Here is a 15,035-nt window from a genome sequence, read left to right on the forward strand (position 1 = left end):
TTGTATGGCACATGCAAGATGTAAACACAATGTTTGGACATTGCGATTGAGGATTTCTAGCATCCCTGCGTGACATATTTGGATATTTCTACACCAGTTTATAGATCATCTTTACCTAGAAATGCGCTTCATAACTCAACTCTTTACCTATTACGGTTGTGCTGACAGAAGTCAAACACTGCATTGGTTACATGCAGTAGTGGAATAATATTGACTTTGTCCTATAGAAAAAATATAGTTCTCTTTTTATATGTGTGTGAGCTGCTGGTAAAACACATACAACACATAGAGAGTGTATGTCACACATCTCCTGCATATGTATTTGTGAAAATTATTTCTTTTGGCATGGCTGTGATATTTCTATAATGACTTGATGCATGGAATTCATTAATTGTATGTAACTCTTTGATAATTAGTATGTTTCTTTAATGACTTCCTTTAAGTCATCCGTGCAGATAAAGAGACTTTGACACTAAACTTTAGATTGGTTGGCATGGAACTTGAACATGCGACCACATTCAGCGCTTTTAATTGTTCGGGAAATTCTTTTGAATAACTTCTGCACTTCCTTCCATGTTAGTAGGTTTAGAATCAAGTGATGTAGCCTGTGTCACTAGAGGATTAAGCTGCTACAGGTCTGTCAAGTAATTCCGCCCAAATTGGCTGTAATTGTTGGTATTAAAATCTGGGAGAGTACAAGTGCCGCTCCTGTGCCCATTTGTGAAAGAAAGCGGTGCGCTGTAATTTGTTGATATGGTGTTGTCATCACATTTCCAATCAGGCCGCTTAATGTGAAAGTGTCTTAATGTAGGCAGAATTCACGCTGCAATGCTATTAGGCAATTAAGGGAGATGTTAGAGCGGAAGTTGTAATCCTTGGGCTGGAGGACAGGATTTCCATTTGATGACATGGAGGGAGAACAAATGAATCGCTGGCAATCAGTTAGGCTGGAAAAGCGCCGTTCTGCTTACATTAGTTTACATAGGTTTGTGTTAAACGGACACGTGCGTTGTAAATGTAAATGATCACTGTTGGATGGTTAATACATATAATAAGTCATAATAATTCGATTCAGATAGAACTCCTATCTATGATCTAAACTGCTGCAAAAAAGTGCTCCTAAAAAGTCATTACATTCATATTGTGTCACTGTCGCTTTCCATCTGAAAAGTAATTATGGAACCAAATAAAATCTTTTTTTTTTCTGGCAAATTTTTAAGAAAAACAAGATTCCACGAGTCAACACTACATTAGAAAATTCTTAGACGTTTTTTTTTTTTTGTAAAGAAAACAAGAGTAAGGTGAAGTTAAAGAGCAGCAGCAGAAAAGAAAAGATCCTTTAAAGACATGGCGAGAGCAGATGGACGTAACCCTGCTGCACCTGGCTGTGCGTCAATCCCTTTTATGGAGCGCTCCGGGATAACAAGTTGCTTTTAGGGGAAAATTAGAAAGTAAATGAAACAAATGGTGATGAAATCGCCTTTAGGGCCCGTTCTTAAGGCTCAGTTAAGCAGCTTTCTGTGGCCATTTCATTAAGTAAAAATTTTGAGCAGGCAGTGCGTCACTCCGTTAAGTGGCACGTTTGGATAAGAGGTTTGCAGCAGTGCAGCGGGTAATACTGGGCTTATAGTCAGAGCAGCCGGGCTGCCGATCGATAGAGCAAATGAATAAAGGGATGTACCTAAATGTATATGAAGAAATAGTATATCAACATTTTTTGGTCTTACATATATAATGATGTAAAACTTTATACATATATAGGCCTACCTACCACATTATAGATCTTTTGTAATTATTTATTTATTTATTTATTTTACAACATTTCCATTATATCATAGAAATAATCCTTATGGTCCTTTTTATTTTATTTTATTTACAGTATGGTAACATAATAATAATACTACTACTACTAATAATAATAATGATAAAATGCATCCATCAACTTTAAACATATTTTTTTCTATAGAATCTCCAGAATGTTGGTACATTTTATTTTATTTTACAATGCAATAGATGATTATAGTTTCCAAAAAGTATATTGCATGCCTTTTTTGTGTGCATTTGTTTGTATTTTTCCACACACTCTGTACTTACAAGCATTCAGAGTTATTATTTTGTAATCTGAACTTTTCTATGCAGGCAGATTTGAGTTTAATTTTAAAGATATATTGATAACTATACCGCTGTGTAGACACTATGCTTTCCAATGCATTGTCATAAAGCTAAGGAGCGGCTGATGCACTGTGTGGCTCACTCATCTATAGAAACAAAATAACCTGGATAGTTCCACAAGCATTATTACATAACTGTAATTGAGCACAATAAACAGCAGTTTATTTAATTAAACAACTTTAAAGAAACAGACAATGGAACAAAATATGTGTTTGTGAATGAAAACAAAGAGTCACATTTTCCTCAATCTTTTTATTGAAATCATTTCAACTTTGATCATTCATGTTCCAGAGGTAAACTCTAGGTCCATGTTGGTGGTGAAAATCTACACACAGCCTTGATGCAGCTCTCAGGATCAGAATCCATGGCTTATTTCTGGATGATGGTTAAAGTCTTCTAATGAGAGTTAGCGCTTCTGGGGCATTCATGCATCCGATAGGCACACAGATAGAATATACCTGAAAAGACAGAGACGTTATGATTATTATCATATTCATTATGACTGCACTTATATGCAGCCTACATCATCAGATGGATTATTAACACATTAAATAAAACTAAAAGCCTTGTGTGTAGTTTAGTACATTTGTGAAAACGTGTATGCTTATGTTTAAACTTACAATACATAACATTTTACATTTATTATTTATAATGTAACTTGACACAATTTTCACCCTTAGTGTAATTTGTGTCATTTTAATTAATAGCATTAAATAGAAAAGAGTGATGATAAATTCCTAATTGGAGTCTTTTTGATCCCCTCCCATATCCGTTTTTTATTCATCATACAGAACATATTTGAGACATAAAAAATTGTCTTTCTCTTTTTATTCTTAGCATGTGAGATGATGGAACATTTAGTTTCTGTTTGTTTCAGTCCAGTGAAGCTTTTTCACATCACAGTAACCACACTGACTGAATAGGACACATATGTGAGGTCTTCTAACATGTAAAATAATGGTTTTTTTTATACATATCCATACAGTACTGACTTCCCATAATAATAATAATTGAATGTGTGTCATATTCATGTCTCTACTTTGTAATTTTGCCGCTATCTACAGTCTCTGTAGAACAGTTTAACTTCATGGTATTTTCAGCATATGGATGCTTTTTCCCATGAAACCATTTTCATATTCAGTATAGTGAAAAGCCTGCTGATCAGCAGGTACTGCACAGCATGGTGGAGGATTCAGAGATGAGCACTTACTAAAAGCATCACTTACTGATAATGTCACATCATTGATTCTGAGGCTTGGCTATGAGTTGACCCATGTACGGTTTGACGCTGAGGAAGTGAGTCATTGCAATGTGTAATATCACACATGCTCTGCACTTTTTTTATTTTTTTATTACACATAACACGCATGCAATATAAACACCATTAGCTAGGCATGTATAACAATATGTAGAGCTGAATACAATTTTACTTGCTATACTACATTTTCAAAAGGTCCTACATGATATATTGTTCATTTAATCACATATATATATATATATATATATATATATATATATATATAAAGTAGTTTGAGCCTGTTGTTAGCCATGACATCTCCAAGCAACATTTGACGAAAGAACACTTCACTGAGTGCATCATAATGTGGCTTATTCATGTATTCATTCAATGTTAAAGCTTCATATTTAGCAGAAAATGATAAATATAAATATCACAGAATTTCAAACTTTTCAAGTTAATTACAGCTATTACAGTTTAGTTTGTTTGGCTGCATGTTTACCTGAAAAGAAGGTGAGCACCACTGAAACCCAGCCAATGATATAGGACCAGGAGAACCTCCAGTTTCCATAGCGTTTTCCGTAGTAGTTAATCGTCACACCAGTGTACACTGCCATTGCTAGAAACACTAAAAAGCCTGGACAGGAGAAAAAGGAACATATAAAGAAAGTGTATCTGAAAGACTGTACAAGGCCAACATTACTACTGTCAGTTAAACAACTGAAATGATGCTTTTTTTAGGCATTTCATTTGTGACCATGGATTCACCTTTTGTTATAGAATAACACCTAATTACCTCACTTCACTGAATAGAGGCCACTACAAATTATGCAAAACAAAGCATTTAAAACAGGAGCATAATGAGCCCTCTCTGTCATGAACGAGGCTTTTCATAAAAGTAACAAGCGGCTGTGCTTTGTTGTGAAAGTGCGCTGATAATGGAATAATTAAAAAGCCATTAGTTCATGATGAGCACATTATTATTATTGTTATTGTTATTATTATTACTATTATATGTTAAAAACCTGCTTTGAGTCTAAATGTTTAGTTGGTTACAATCAATTAAGGTCATAACAAATGCAAACCCACAAAGTATAAAAAAAATAAAGTTGGACTTACATGAGATGAAAAACAATATGCCTGCAGCAAAGGTTTTGTCAAACCTGTCGAAGGAGGAGTAATGGATGAAGGCCATAATTCCAATGATGATGCCAATGAAACAGGCCAAAAGAGAGAGGATCATGAGGGCGCGGGTGGCGTCTAAGTGGGCTGTGGACAAGATCAAAGGTCAATGGAAGTCACTGGTGGGGTCACTGCAAGTCAGCAGAGGTTAATGATCTGAGACGTGACCCTGTTCACATCAGGCCATAATAACAAGCCAGTATGATGAAGAAGAGTAAATAGAAAGTATCTTTAGAGAAAAAGGGGGGAAAAAGACTCAATTACTCATTTCAATCAATCCCAAAGGTTGAGTTAAAACTCGATGAGAGGAGTCCTCAGTACAGCTTTATCTTCTAGACATAAGTTGATGCAAAAATAATAATTTTTTATTCTATTGTGGATAAAAAGGAACAGACTATATGAACAATAAATGAAGAGTAAACATGACCAAAATACCACCAGAACCATTTAATCAACCTGAAATTCATTCAAACTGAAAAATCAGGTATGGCAACATTTTATTTCAGATTTAAATTCACATTCTCTGTGAAATAAAAGTCCCATTTTTGTAGAATGTTATATAAAAATGTGTAGATATGACAGATTTCTGTGACAACGTGTCAGTAAAAGTAACATTATACTAAAATCCAGTGAAATAACCTCACATGATCAAGCCTATATAATGCTGTGATTTGTAATACTTCTCATACTGCTTCCACTGCTATCACTTCTAAACTGTATGGATAGTCCAGCTTCCCCTCCATGTTCAGACCAGTCATACAAACATTCATACAGGCTTCATTATTTGCAATCCAGATTTTATTATGAGTTTATAGTGCTTGTTGAGTCAGAATACACCTGGGCCAGCTCCTCCTGTTTATGCAACTAACAAAAAACATAAAAACTCTCATTGGCTGGCTTCACTCACCAATGCTGATGTTGTGTGGGAAGCATTTCCCCGGCATACAGTAGCGCCACAGGCCCTGGTGCATGTAGTTGCCGGACTGCCGATACTGCATCCAGTAATCGGTTGCTGTGGAAACGATCAGGAGGATGTTCCCCACGCCTGCACAGAACAACCCTCCACCCATAAAGCTGTACATCCTGCACCTGCAGAGACACAAACACACACACACAGAGGAACATAAGGTCATTTAGCATCAGTGGTCAGTAGCGGGGGACCCTTCCTCTCCACTTCACACACACACGCACGCACACATGCGCACACACACACACACTCTTCAGGCAGAGAGGGTCTAAGTGTCAGTAATTGCGTTGTAATGAACATATTATTTCCACTAGATTGAGCTGTGGGGTTGCCTGTGTGTGTATGCTCCACTTTGTTCTCTAGGAGATCAGTCCCTGAAGATGGGCTTTACATACACCCCCTCCCCTCACCCCTATCCCTCCACCCCCAATGCACACACATGCACCCAGCCTCTGCCGAGTGGAGCGATGCTTTGATACTTGATACATCTATTGCTCATTGTTCCACCTGGATGCAATATCCTGCAGCCACCCTCTCCTTCTCATGGAGAGTTTTCAGGGATTTTTTTTTATTAGATACTAGATACTAGATAGATATATTTTATTATGTCTGAAGCCTGAATGGGATGCTCGTTGAAGAGCTCTGTGTATTCATTGAAGAGCTCTGTATTTCCGCTAAATCGCATTTCTGCCTGAGCATCCTCTCTGGCAAGTTCCAGCAGCTGTCTCAATCCAAACCAAAGCACCTTTAAAAAAAAAAAATCCATTTGACCCCCAGCATGTAAAACAAATCAACTATCTCAGAATGTTATTGTTATGTGCCATATAGAAAACTGTACTAATCTGATTTCTGATGGATTTAATATTCTTCTATGTAGTCATTTTCTTCCAAGCCAGGATAGAAACTTGTGAAACAAGCAGTTCATTTTCTTTTCATGCTCTCAGGCCTTGGTGGAGGCTGCACTGACCTTGTGAGCCTCTGTTCCCTGACTGTTTCCTCTCAGTCACATCACTCAACCTTTTTTTCCCCCCAGAAATTCTTCAACTCTCAAAGAAATACTGTGTATATTTACTGTCAATCATTTCATCAATGATACAAATCCTTTCCCTTTGCACTACAACACATGTGTGGTGATCAGTTTAGAATCAGGCTTACATTCCTCCATCTCTATCTGTCTTTCTTTGTTAGACAGAGGGAGGAAACCTCTAGAGGAGAGGAGTTTTATCTCTATTTATTCACTGCACTACACTGACATTGACACATATTTATATATGTGCATTTGTACCTAATTGGCTGCAGAGTGAAAATGTTTGTGCCTCTTGAAATGAATCAGACTGCTGTGTGAAAATGTTCTAAAAGACGATAAACGGAGATAAAAGCTTGTCTGTACATTTTCTGATGAGTTGAGAGCTAATATTTGCAACATTCCCTGCAGAGCTCTGACTCCACATGGGGGAATAAAAAAGCACAAAGAAGTAAAAAAACAAATAAAAACCCAAATAACTAAACGTACACCAACAGTTATTGCGCAAAATTCAATATTATCTTACCTTAATCAATCCCTTTTTTGAAGGCGTTTATGAAGACAGGCTTGCCTGACAAAATACAACAAGATCCTATAATGCCAAGACAGGCAGATTTCCAGCAGGCTAATAGCACTAGCGTTTGACGGGGTGAATAGGGGGAAACTGGGGCTACAACAAACACGGCACTGAGACAATAGGCCAGGCCGACTGCCGGCCAATCAGAACCCACCAGTTTTGTGGTTTGGGAATCTGCTGAAAAAACAGAAATGGCGAAAGCTTGGCAAGCTGAAGCAATAGTGATGACTGCATGGTTTTGATTGAAAGTAGAGGGCTGAACTGGCTTTAGTGGAGGGCAAGCCAGGCATTAAATCAGAGTCTTTAGCTGCACCGCTTCTGATTTCTGTCTCATTTCAAAAGCAAACATTGTTACACTGTTGAAAAAGTATTATGTACTTATTTAGTTTGAAAATATATCACTTTTCACAAATTGTACCAGTGAATTTTAATTACATTTGCAGTAAAGTAATATTACCACATACACTGTGTGAATAAATATTTAGATACACTGACTGTTGTGACAGCTATAAACTTATCAAACTAGAACAGTTTGACAAAACACATTTTCAAACAAATTTGACATAGAAAATCAAATTTGGCATAGAAAACAAAAGCAGAACTGTAAAAGGAAACATTTTGATTGAAACACTTGTATTGTAAAAAGTTGTTTTGGCAATGAAACAAGTTCCACTGAAGAATAAAACAGGCATTAAAACATTACAAGTTTACAATGTTATTATCTCATGTTATTTAAATATGTTTACAATATGATGTTTTTAATCAGTATCAGCATATTCAAATTTGTTCTTCATGTCTTATTTTCAGTTTTTTTATTTCAGTGTCACTAGTTTTCAGTTTCAACTTTCGGTTTTTCAATTTCAACTTGTTTTGGTGTAGAGAGGAGGGCCTTTGTTAGGCCTACATTACCCAGTATGCCTCGCGGTTTGATATGAAGATATCTGAGAGCAATGACATCAGGTGAACATTTTGATCCACACTGTTATCATTTTTGCTCTAGGACTGTTAGTATGTTGCTTTATTAAGCTTTATTCATTTTTATGGTGAGAAAGTAACCGTGTAGGTTCTCAATAGTAATATAATAATCACTTGATCTAAATAACACCTGTCTGTAAATCTGCTGCCATGTTTTCTGAGCTGCAGGCCAAATGAGACCATGTATAGTTATATCTGAATTGCGTTTAGTAAACTATCACTTACCTTTGATATTTCTTCTGCATTTATGAGTACTACAAAATACTGTGTATTTAGCAGTCTGTGTAGTAAGTGAGAGTTTGTACTGTTTGAAACAAGTAGTAAGACACTGACTTAAGTTAATATAAACTGTGATAATCAGGTTCAATGTTTGGTGATAAGTCATTTGCAGTCAATTAGTGGCTGCAGTCTGGTGTCAGAGGAGCATGTGGTTTCATCTGAATCGACACAGGAAACCTCACCAGGCCTGGATACAGGAAGGGTTGACTGATTTATAGCTCTTTCTTGATTTTGTGGGTTGTGGTGCATGACTGCTCTTAGTTGGTCAAGTGAATTGTCTGGTTAATAACAAACAAAAGTCTGGCATGCTCACCAGTTACACAGTGGCCAAAAAAGAATTCATGCAGCTTTAAAAAGGACAATTTTGAATATGTGCAGACAGTGAGCAGAGCTATTCTAAATATGAAGGGGTGTTTGTGACAGTTTGTTGTTTTGGTGAGGACAAGAGAAATGATACTATATTTTAAGTGTAGTCAACTGTAAACATCATAAGCTATTAAAGCTATCTTTTTTTGCTCACATTGAATATTCATAAGCACTGCAGTGGTGTAGTTTTGTGTACTTTTACCTATAGGACATATGCCATGTGCTGCTGATGGTTTCTCTTTCTCTCTTAGTGTGCTTTTATTGAGCGTGTTAAATGTTATGCACACACTGCAAACCACTTTCTCTCTGGGGTAATAATGAAGTTAATCTACGTTACGGTGGCCCTGAGGGTCAAAACACAACAGCACAACACTGACAAATCACATATTTTTGTGTCTGTGTTTGTGTATTCATTCTGTCATTCTGCTGAAATATCATTGTGTTTTGTAAAATGTTGTATTTTGACCCTTAAGGCCACCATACTAAGTAGATAGAATCCAGATGTCTGTCAGGTGTCAGGTGTAAAGAATGGCACTGATCCTTTGTCAGTGATAACTCAGGAACATAGACCATTCATTTTCATTTAGTTGTTGCAATGCTGCGTATACGACAACATTCTCCTGAAAATCAACTTTCAGAATGGTTGTCAGATATTTGTAGAAGCAGCTCACTAGTCCAGATCCCTTCACTGTGCTCTGACTTGATGTTTCCTTCATTCTGACCATCATCTGTCTGTATTTCCTCCTGTTGTGCCTCTTTCCCATATCCAGCCAGGCCTCCCTTTGCTTTGACACACACACAAACGCACACACACACACATGCACAAACCCCGAAGATGAAAGGAGAAGAGTAGCTCCATTACCTGCATTACAGCAAGTTGCTCAGACCAATTGACAACAACAAAATGCCCAGAAAAAGCATTTTTTCTCCCAGAGATTTGAGTGCTGTACTTACATCTAACTTCATTTTTATAGACCACAGCCTATTTTCTTCCATCTGGAGTGTGGCAGCCAGGAGGGCATTTGATATCCTCCCATGCACCATCAAAGTGGACAATATGCCTTCTGTGACAGAAGAGCAAATCCATGTTTTCTTGAATCCATCCAGCTTTTGAGAGATTAATTTTGTTATGGAAAGTCTACATTTATGTGGCATCATCGGTGGGTAAGGAGCTCACGCAGCATTCGGAGAGGTAATGTGACGAGAGTAATTACAAAAAGTGTGTGGCCCAGCGTGCCTGCATTGTAAAGTCACTAAGCTCAGGCATGTCTGAAATCCTCCTGCACATGGTCTCACTCCTGTGCACCTGCTTTCTAAAGCGATATGATCCACACACTGTCACGCCGCTTTTTGTCTTCATTTAGTTAGCTGTCCTAAAGCTGTGTCTCATTCAGACTCGCTTTAATAGTTAGATGATTAAAGGCTGTGCTGCTTAAGGACAGACCATTTTTTTGGAGTATTTCTACTTATTTTAAAGCATTTTGTCAAAACTGAGCAGGACATATTCTAAAAACAACCAGAGAAACAGACACAAATACTAAGTAATGATTTTTTAATTTCAGATTCAAAGGAGACAAACAGTTTACCACAGATTTAAAGCTGGTATAGGTTTAATGAGAGAGATTGGACTAAATATGACCATTGAATGTGAACTGAGTGTTGCAAATGAAAAGTTGGACACATTTTCATGAACTGCAGGTTGATTCAATATTGTGTTCTATGTGGTGTATGAGCAAGTGAGGGATTAGCAGAATGTAAATGTGTTCATGAAGAATTATAATACAGCATTAACTTGCTTATTGAGGCATCGATGGCATTTTTATTTTTATTTTTTTACATTTTTTCAAATGTTCTTTTTAGTCACAGATATCAATACACCTACAGGTACAATCATACAGATGTGTATGTAGTACCAAGAAAAGCAGAACAAAAATGATGCATATATATTTGTATACATGTTACATATATGATACCCTTTCTAATTCCAAAATAGAAAAGAAAAAAAGTTTCTCATCCTTATGGTGTTTGAGTCACAGCCCTTTTAATTCCAATGAATGAACAAAGAAACATTACTGTGTACATCATAAATGTTACAGTTAAGTATTCAGACAATTGGCAGGGATACAGTAACTGACAAATCAGTAAACATTTCATTCAATTCAGTATCTTAATAAAATCTGATCTTAGGGGTTTGACATATTGCACCTAGTGTTCCCAGTGTTGTATGAAGATGTCCATATTTAGGTTCACAGAAAAAGTAACTCTATCCATCTTATAAATATGTTGTCACATCTATCCAGTTCTTTATAGTTGGTCCTGCATTCATCATCCAAAGCCTTTTTACCTGCCGCCAGCAATACAGCCATTAAATATATATAGCTTTTACTTTCGGGGCATTTTTCTAATAACTGCAAATATTCATAATTGGTTCTTGAAAAACTGTCCAACACACACATAATATCATCAGGATTCCTGACAGTGAGGATTTGGTGGCAAAAATTATTTATTGTGTTTTCACTATTTCCAAATTGTCTATATCATTATATCATTTTCTATATTATCTATTTTCAAACATGTGTTGGGATTGTCAAATTCATAAGTGAGGCAACCTAAAAACTTTCTTACATTTACAGTCACATAATAAAAGAAAAACCTGCATTAGCAGCTCATTATCAGATAGACATGTGTATTTATTGTGTAGCCACATTTTTCAACTCTAATCCTTGAATTTTTCATATTAGGTTTTTTTTTTTCTTTGACTCTCTACATTCACTAAATTCAACGCTGTACTCCACCTCTCCTCGTATACGGTCCCTGTCAAATATAGCCCACTAACACATCCTATCACATCAAACAGAAGCTTCGATCTTCCATCTCCGTGCTAATGGAACAAGTGACTGGGCATCAGATGGCCTTTCATTACAGACAAAATGTCTAAATCACAACAACAACAACAACAACAACAAAGCTGTGCAGGGAAGCAGCCTATACATCATATATGAATAGAGGTGCCAAGGTTCCGGAAACGAGCCAAAAAAAGTGTGAAATGCTGGTATTTTCCAGCTGTGCAGTTCACAAGGCACAAGGCCACAAAAACCTATAATGGCCCCTGAAAGTTATTGACATTATTGGGCAAAATGCTTCTAAATCTTTACGTTCCAGCCACGCTTTGCCTAAATGCTTAAATCAACTCCTCGGAATTGAATTTTCAAGCCTTCAAATGGCTAATTTGTGCAGCAAGTGCTTTCAGCGTTTCCTCAGCAAATGAACGGCGGCTCTAATCATAAGAGCATGTGGATGGCGCTGCCTACTCCACACACACCCATGAGACGGCAGCGTGGACGGGGAGAGAAACCTTTCCACTTAACCACTTAAATGAATATATCAAGAAACTAATTTGCCATTTTAATTGCGTGATTTAGGAAGACGCTACTTCACTTGCCCCTCTTCCATCTTGGTTGATTTCCAATGTGAGCGCACATTAGATTGATCTATGAAAGACTGCAGAAATCACAACACTTAAGTCTTTTCATTTTCCCTCCCTAATTAAATAATTGAAATTCCTGTCAGTGTCTGCACTTAAGCCACAGACAAACATTGCAGGCATGCTGTGTGGCTGAATGAATCGTGAAAGGCTTGTTTTTACCTTTTCTTGTTTGTAGCTTGTTCTTTTCTTCCCCTGCTACCTTTTTTTTCTTTTTCCTTTTTGTCTTCCAAGAGCCACAGATTCATTCCATCTGTAAAGCCCAGAAATAGATCAGTACATCCATTTTGTTGAGATTTGCCCGTCCCATTAAGTGATTGCTTGCAGAAATGGCAGGGGACATTTCTTCTGATACGTTCCCTGAAACAGCGCTGGCAGACATTAAGGACACATTATTGAGTCCCATTTTCTCCCAGCCACAAGGATATCCATTAGAGTGGCACACAGCCCTAAATTTTTCCATTTTCTCCCTCACCAAACTTGACTTTACACATTATTCCTGCCTCTGTTTTGTAATTTGCAGCCACAAATTATATCAGGGAAAAGCCATCTCGTAGCATGTGGCTCCTCTTCCCAGGGCTATTTGCCAAGACTTTATTCTGAAGTGTCAAAATGGGCCCATCGTTACAGCTAATCATGACTGACAGCAGGGTGCTTTAAAGTCCATACAAGTTGGCCCACACTGGAAACTTTTTCCTCTGTGTGTGTGTGTGTGTGTGTGTGTGTGTGTGAGTGTTTGTGTGTGTGTGTGAGACACCTGCACTTTAAAAAATAATAATTCCTGTGGACAAAGCCTGTGATGCACATCTTATACACACTGATGTTGCCTTTGTCTCTTTGTGTCTGTATTTTCTGAAGCACAACCCTGCTGTTTCACCTAAATATGGATCCAAATATCTGGTCAATTATATCCTCTATTCCTTTGAAACAACATGTCATATTTAAAGATAAAAATGGACAAAAAATTGTCTTGATTTCTGTAAGCTTGACTCAAGTTAGGTAAGATGTAAATGAAAATGTTATCTAATCAGTAAGTGAGCAATAGCAAAGTCAGTAATTGAGTCAATCAGTGGGGCTGCGCTGTGTCTGGTGTTGAAGATCAGATTATTTCCCCAAATGATCCAATCATTAGCTTTAAATGACTGTTGTGCTGTTGTTAATACATTCAATCTCTTCCACAGTCTTTGCATCTACAGATACATCACACATCTTTAGCTACTGTCAAACCGCTCTCCTTATTATTAAGATGCTGCACTAGTATTTGCAGCATTATCTGTATGTAGTGAAATGATTTTGAGTGTTTCAGAGAAGAGTTAGAGTTGGCTTTATTGTTGCTGTTTGGTTTAGTTGAACCCTTCATGTGGTGTCAGTGTGTGAAACTTGTTAGATGGTCGGTGGTCTTGCATTTTCAGCTCTTGTTCACGTTATTGCCTCATTGTTTGAGGAACTTGACATTTAACTTGAGTTTCTACATTTTTCAAACGAATGTTTTTCAGGATTTATGATGTCAGGTTATAGTTGCTTTATATTTAAGATACAAATTTGGATTGGGTTTGACTTTTTTTTTGGAGCCTGTTTCTTCATACGTGTCTTGAATTGCATGCCATTATCTGCATCTGTCCACTTGATTGCGACCTCATTGCGTCGCTCGCTCATTCAGAGACAACTCCCGAGTTATTGCGCTGTGATAAGCACAATAGCATATAAAAATACATTTAAGAGCAGATCCACCAACAAACGGGTCAAGCCTTTTCACGGTGTTGTGGGGAGCACAATCACAGAGGTGTCAGAAGGCAGCTCAAAGGCCACAGTGGCCCCCTGCTGAGCTGACATTCTCATCGTGCCTTGCCCATTAATTCTGTCATTGTTACTGCCCCGGCCTCCTGGAGTCCTATCAAAGACTCAATAACCACTGCTTAACCAAAGTCCATTGCCAATTCCCCCCATCTCCCTCTCTCTCCTCACTCTCTCCTCACTCTCTGCTATAAACCATCTGACAGCATGCGGGTGCGCAGAGCCACTGCCTTTCACTTCGACGTGGCTGGGTTGAAAAGACCATTATTACCCTGTAATTGTGGGAGTCAAACCCAATTAAGCAAATCTGTATGGGGGCAGATGCCGCCTCCTCCCCACCTCCCCACTTCGTTTACCCTTTTCTCTCACTTGCTGTCACTTCACTCAGGCCGGCTTGATCTCCGATGCGGGCTAAACAAGCAGCGGCTCGGAACCCCCAACCGGCAGGGACATGTTGCTAATTGAGTTCTTGCTGGTCATTTGCTTCTACCAAGTGAGCAAGAAGAAAAACAGAAAACTGCCGCCTCATCTGCTGAGGCCATGGGAAGAAGAAGTGAAATGCCACTCCTGTTGGTAGCAAGCAAAAGGAAAAAGAGGCGAACTAAAGCCATTTAATCCACAGGGAGGGTACAGAGAACAGAGGGGCTTAGGCCTGCTCGGCTGCTGCAGCAGGGTTCCACGCAGCAGCGAGGGACTCTTACTCCAGGAGCAAACGCTCCCATTCAAGCAGCACGCCACCCTCTGAGCCCGCCACTTCCTGTGTCTAGCAGGGTTGGCTCTGAAATTAGGAGAGTAGAACTAAGGCAATGTTCACGCTTACATGGGTAAATCTGAAAATGCATCTTGTTCTCTGTGGTTTTTTTTGCCTCTCTGCCCACTCAGCAGGTGTTTTTCACAACTGACCCTGAACCATTTTCAAAAGAATTTGCAAAGTCGATGAAAACAGCTTTCTGTGGTTGTAGGGAAATAGCCTGATAA

The 15,035-nt window shown here is 38.1% G+C and overlaps 1 protein-coding gene across 1 annotated transcript; it reads right to left on the bottom strand.

The window, feature by feature from the left end:
* Positions 1-2,568: 2,568 nt before the first annotated feature.
* lim2.1 (lens intrinsic membrane protein 2.1) lies at positions 2,569-5,673 on the bottom strand. Its single transcript, XM_062433531.1, has 4 exons — positions 5,499-5,673; positions 4,529-4,678; positions 3,912-4,046; positions 2,569-2,630 (listed from the first exon to the last, which is right to left on the bottom strand). Exons 1-4 carry the CDS (start codon positions 5,671-5,673, stop codon positions 2,569-2,571), a joined length of 522 nt encoding a protein of 173 aa, XP_062289515.1.
* Positions 5,674-15,035: the final 9,362 nt, after the last annotated feature.

Source organism: Scomber scombrus, chromosome 14, assembly GCF_963691925.1.
Source record: "Scomber scombrus chromosome 14, fScoSco1.1, whole genome shotgun sequence".
Classification (NCBI taxonomy): domain Eukaryota; kingdom Metazoa; phylum Chordata; class Actinopteri; order Scombriformes; family Scombridae; genus Scomber; species Scomber scombrus.